General features: G+C 29.0%; 1 protein-coding gene across 1 annotated transcript; it reads left to right on the top strand.

Moving 5' to 3' along the window:
- The first annotated feature begins 1,711 nt into the window (after positions 1-1,711).
- On the top strand, positions 1,712-5,864 carry LOC103488740 (ethylene-responsive transcription factor RAP2-7). Its single transcript, XM_008447617.3, has 9 exons — positions 1,712-2,623; positions 2,831-2,856; positions 3,016-3,046; positions 3,177-3,264; positions 3,583-3,728; positions 4,008-4,063; positions 4,188-4,279; positions 4,433-4,543; positions 5,333-5,864. The coding sequence occupies exons 1-9, from the start codon at positions 2,160-2,162 to the stop codon at positions 5,594-5,596; spliced, it is 1,278 nt and encodes a 425-aa protein (XP_008445839.2). The 5' UTR covers positions 1,712-2,159; the 3' UTR covers positions 5,597-5,864.
- The last annotated feature ends 364 nt before the right edge of the window (positions 5,865-6,228 follow it).

Below are 6,228 nucleotides of genomic sequence, written 5' to 3'. Positions count from 1 at the left end.
TTTTAAAATAATATACGTAATGAAAAATAAATTGGTGTTTGATAAATTCTAAATGCATTATATAAATATAATATTGTGGTAAATTTAACATTTATATGATGTAATTTAGAACATATTGTTTATAATATTTTTATATTCATGATCACTATCAAATTTGTTATTATATTTTGTCACTACATTTTCTTAGAAAATGGTAAAATTAGTAAATTTAAAAGCGGATAACCTTTTAATAGTCATCTAATAACCATGTGATATCTTTCTGATAATCGTCTGATATATATATAATTATTTTTCATATTTGTAATATGTAAAAAATATATATTATAGATTGTTTTTTTTTTTTTGTTTTTTTTTTTGTTATTTGATGTAATTTTTCTAATATCAACCTGAATTTGTATTATAGATTTTTTTTTTTTTGGGGGGGGGGGGGATTTTTCATTAAAGATAAGGGCAAGTTATAAAGTGATTTTATATAAATTCATAAATAAATAGTTAAAAGATTCTCTCAAAATTGCTTTTGACTTAAAAAGCAATTTATACAAACGTTAACTAACAAAAGGTTGATACAATGAGTATCCTATACTCGTTTTATTCACTAAACTGCCTTCAACTTTAAGATACAAAAAATTACCATCTACAATAATAATAATGAATTTAGGGATAGAGACTGTCATAAATTAAATTCAAACATTTTTTTAAAAAAAAAAATCTATCGTCATTTTTTATCTCTGGACGTCTAGTTTTTAGGTATTCTATTCTCATGTATCTATAAAACCTTAAACTGTATTTTTCTCCGCTCTAGAAGTTAAACATGAAAATGTGTATACATTTTGTTACGTTAAGAAAAACAATAAGCTTGATTAAGTGGAATTTATATAATTTTTGTATTTCAAGGTCAAATGTTCAATCATTCGTCTCATACGAAAAAAAGTACTAAGATGTTAGTTGTAACAATTTCATTTTTACTTTTACGTTTTCTTTAACCGTATGCTTATTCTTTTCTAATTTCATACTATGATTTTCATGTTTACCAAAGAAGTATTTGGAAAGAGAATAACAAAATAAGTAAACTTGTTATTTTCTTTTTTAAAATAACCAACTGTCTATTTGGTTTTCATATAAACATTTTTTAAAATTAAGCATACAAACAACATTTTTATCTACAAATTTTTATTTGTTGTTGCCTACATTTTAGGTTTAAGAAATAATTATTTTCAAATATAGAAAACAAAATGAACCAAAATACTTTAAAAGAATATAACAAAATATCGCATTTTGTATTATGATAGACACAAATAGTAGGATATATTGATCTTTCATGTTTCGTTATATTTATGCACATTTTTTTATCGTGGTCTAAAATATTCTTTTTTCATACTAAAAAGAACAAAATGTAAAAGTAGGAGGGAGGAATTAGCAAAAAAAAAAAAAAAAGAAAGAAAGAAAGAAAGAATAAAATTCAAACTCACACCTAATTTTTTTTAATTGTCCTTTAGAACAAATACATCTGAGCACGGCGCCGTGTTTGGGTATCGACACAATTAATAATATCCAACTTAACTGTTTTTTTTTTTTTTATAATTTATTTCTTATAATTAAATAAATTTATTTAATAATAATAATATTTAACATTTTAGTTTGCTTCTCACATATTCTTTAAATTTAATGCTAAAAAAGAAATAATAATAATAATAATAAAGAAGAAGAAGAAAGAAAGAATGGGTTTAAAACTATTCCTAAAATTGCTTTACCCTTCACAGTTTCAAGATTTCCTCTTTCTTTTTCTAGACCTGTCTTCCCTCAGCTACTTCCCTTTTCTACTCTCTCTCTCTCTCTTCTCCCTTTCTCTCTCCTAAAATTTGTTTAGCCATAGCCATAGCCATAGCCATTTACAAGCTTTTCATAGACCAACCCATTAAACGAAATATTAAAAAAAATTGCCTTTTTAATCTCTTTTTTCCATAATTTCTTCATTGGGTTTTGTTTTTTCTCTTCAAATTTTCATTCTAATGGCCTAACAAATTCAGGGTTTCTTTTCTTCTCGATAATAAAGAGTAGAAAACAAATAAAAATTCTAACTTTATCATTATTATTATTCTCCTCTTTGTTTTCCTCTGTTTTTATATTTTTCAAGAACGATCTGAAAGAGGAACGAAGTGATGATGTTGGATCTCAACGATTCGATTACGAACCGCGACGAAACGGCCGCGAGTCGGATCGTAATGGAAGATTCCGAGACTTCAAATTCTTCCGTCGTTAATGCCACCGACGAGGTGTCCAACAGCAGAGACGAAGATTCCTCTGTTCTAATCTTCGATATTCTCAAAAGAGAAAGTTCCGGCGGCGGCAGTGGCGGCGGCGCGTCGTCGGAATTAGTGACTCAGACGCTTTTTCCAGTCGTCGGAGGATGGGGGGATTCTGGGTCTCCAGTGCCTAGAACCCATTGGTTGAACTTGTCGTCGACGGCAGATTCCGGCGGCGGTGGTGGACCGCCGGAGTTGAGAATTGTACAGCAGAAACAACAGCAGGTGAGAAAGAGCCGCCGTGGACCACGCTCCCGGAGCTCGCAATACCGGGGAGTTACCTTTTACCGGCGAACCGGAAGATGGGAATCTCATATTTGGTAATAAAAAATTATATTAAAGAAGAAAAAAAAAACTCAAATTTTTTAGTCGATTTATTTTATTTTTTTTTAAAAAAGGAAATCAGTTCTTTCCCAATTGGGAATTTCGTATTTTTCTTTTTTATGGAAACCTTTTTTTTACTAATTATAATTTGGATGATTTATTTGTCCTTTTTTTTCTTTTTTTTCTTTGCTCTCTTTTTTCAGGGATTGTGGGAAACAAGTTTATTTGGGTAAGAAAAAAAGAAACTCAAAAAAGAAAAAGAACAAGAAAAGTCCAATTTTTGTTAATAATTCAAACTCTTTCTTTCTTTTTCTTTTTCAATTATTGATTTTTTTTCCTATTTTGTACATTCAATCTAACATAGAGTTTTTATTTTGAATTTTCCCAGGTGGGTTTGACACAGCACATGCTGCAGCAAGGTTGGTTGTTTTGTTTATTTTTTTCCTTTTTATTTTATTCAATTTCTTGAGTTGATATGTGTATGTGTTGTATGCATGTATATGTGTGTGTTTCTTTTTGGTTGAAATGGTTTTTGTATTGAGATAATAGGGCTTACGATCGAGCGGCAATCAAGTTTAGAGGAGTTGATGCGGACATAAACTTCAGTATAAGTGATTATGACGAAGATATGAAACAAGTGAGGGTTTTTTCTATTCATGATTTGGGATTCCATTGTTTGTTATTGTAACAAATATAGTGATTCAAAATCATAAGATGTGTTAAATGTTGTTAGATTTATTTCATATGGTTTAGAGTAAAAAAATTTATATTAGTACACTTTTTTACTTTGCTTTCTTTTGTCGTTGCTGTCTAAACACGAAATTCTAGATATATTGATTGAAATCTTTCTCGTTCCATACAAGATTTAAAAAATCAAATAATATCTTGAACTTTTATTAAATCGATTCTTGTTCTTTCGAAGATTATGATAGAATGATTTTTTTTTTTTTTGTAGATGAAAAATCTAAGTAAAGAAGAGTTTGTCCATGTTCTTCGTCGACAAAGCACTGGATTTTCTCGCGGAGGTTCGAAGTTAAGAGGATTGTCTCTTCAAAAATATGGAAGATGGGAAAACCAAATGAGTCAAATTATTGGAAAGAAGTGAGAAAAAAAACTTTAGAAATTCTTCTTCTTCTTTAATTTCTAGTTAAAATATAAATACGATGGTCTCTATTATTTTGAACTCCTATGTCAATGACTCAATATCATAATTGACTGTTGGTTTTTTAGTATAATAAACATTGAAATATTCCATTTGAACATCTAATACTTCTTATTACATTGTTAAAAATATTATCGTTGTTTGTTGTTTATTTGAAAAAGAATGTGAGAATGGAAATGAAGAACCTAATGGGATTTTTCTTGTGGGATTAAAAACAGTGGAATTGAGCAGAGGTCATACAAAGGGGATACGATGGTGGATTCAAACAATGGAGGTAAAACAAAAAAAGACATAATAAATCAAAAGTATTCTAAGTTTTGCTGAAGTAGGTTTTGTTTTTCCTTTTCCTTTTTATTTGATTTGGTTTTATTAACAAAAGAAATTTGCTTCAAATGCAGCTAATGGGCATAATCTTGATTTGAGCATCGGAGGAATTTTCAACTACCATTTTACTAATTCTCCTCAAAAGCTCAACATTGAGAGACCAAAGGTAATCCTCTTATTGGTTTCGTGTATAGAACTAAAAAATCTCGAGTAGTATGACGACATATTCGAGAATGTTTACGAGATACGCATGTGTGTATATATTATTGAAGTGTTGTTGTTATCGGTATTGTTTGTGTGTGTGTGTGTGTGTGGGCAGAATGAAAACAATGGTTATGCATGTGGTGTGGCTGTGGGTGGACAACAACAACCTCATATTCCTCCTTCAATGTGGTCTACTTTTTACTCTGGGTTTTTACCAAATAATGAGGTAACTTTTCAACTCCTTTTTGTATTTCTTTTATACTCATTTTAGACTTCAACTTTTTAGAACATGGAGCAGCATCTTTATTTGTTTGTTTGTTTGTCAATAATACATAGACAAGTGTTTAAAATGGTTTAGATGAAACCAATTTGAGAGAGGAAAGCTAATGAAGTTAGGCATGATAATTGGTGAAGCAAATTAAAGTAATTGCTTCAAATGCATAATCGAGTGGAAATATTTTTGACTGTAGCAAGATGTTGTTGTCGATTAGTCTATCATTAACAAACAATGATTTTTTTTGCTATATTTGTAAATATTTTGATTCGTTTTGTTATATTCTAAAAGAGTCATTTTTTTCTTCATTTACTAATTTTATTAGATGTATCTTCTTCTATGTTAATTTTTATCTGATCTTTATTACTCACTTCACACAAGCAATTCATAATTGATTCATTTTGACATCCCTAGTTTAGGATTAATCTTAGTTTATCTAATGATTTTCTAATTTGAGTCCGACGTGTTTTCTAACCATTTCTTCTCCTCCTGGTATTGTTTGATACAAAAATTCTATTAATGTAAATTGATCATTAAAATCTAGATATATATTAGAATGACCCATTCAACTCAACTTTATTCTCTTCAAAGTTTCTGTCTTATAATATATATATATATATATATATAGAAGTTTGAATTCAAACTAGCCGAATATCATCAAATTAATTTCAAACAATGAAAAAACATTTCGTTTGAACAAAACAAAAAAAATTCAAAGTGATCGTTCGTTTTGTATGACAGGAAAAAGGGAGAGAAAAGAGAAACAACGACCCGATGACGAAGATGTCTACGAGTTGGGGATGGCAAATGCCAACGTCAACCACGATGTCGATGTCGATGCCAATGGCAATTCAAGGAAATATAATTAGTGGAAAAAACAACAACAACAACAGTATGAGTAGTAATGCAGCATCATCAGGATTCTCTTCCTCTTCTAATTTTGGTTCACTATATGCTCAAAACAACAACGCTCTCCACAGTACTCACTGCCCCAATATTTCTTGACAATAGTGTTATTGTTATTATTATTATTATTATTATTTTGTGTGTTTCTTTTATTTTTCTTTTTTAATTTTTTTTTTTGGAGCTAATGAGAGAAGAAATTAATTGTTATTTATTAAGTCCAACCCCAAATTAATGTCAACTATTTTCCACTTTTTTCTAGGGAAAAATTTGGAGTTTATTCCTATGTACATACAATTAAGAAGCATGATTTGAGGTTGGTTGCTTTTTGTATTGTAACCAATTTGTATGCTCATTCCATTTTTTTGAAGGGCTTTCTTTTTAATTCTTATAATGATGTTACTTGGGACTTTTTTTTTTTCATAAAGCAATTTGTATATATCCCTATTTTTTTTGTTGTCTGTCCAATCGTATTACTAGAAATTCTTCTTTTAAATAGTAGTTTTTTTTAACGAGTGATTAGAGAGAAATTCACAAGATTAAATGCATCTTAAGATGCGTGGATCTAAATATTGTTTGGTTTAGGTTATTTGAGTTTTTATTTATTGTCAATTAATGTGTGATTGGAAAGTAACAGAGAATTGATTACACTTTAATTGAATACAAACAATTACTTAAACTTGTAGGTCATATATAAAAGTAAAATGTATAAATTGAATTAACTCATCAAGTGA

The sequence above is a fragment of the Cucumis melo genome, chromosome 10, assembly GCF_025177605.1.
Source record: "Cucumis melo cultivar AY chromosome 10, USDA_Cmelo_AY_1.0, whole genome shotgun sequence".
Classification (NCBI taxonomy): Eukaryota; Viridiplantae; Streptophyta; class Magnoliopsida; order Cucurbitales; family Cucurbitaceae; genus Cucumis; species Cucumis melo.
This window is presented reverse-complemented; position numbering and strand designations above follow the sequence as displayed.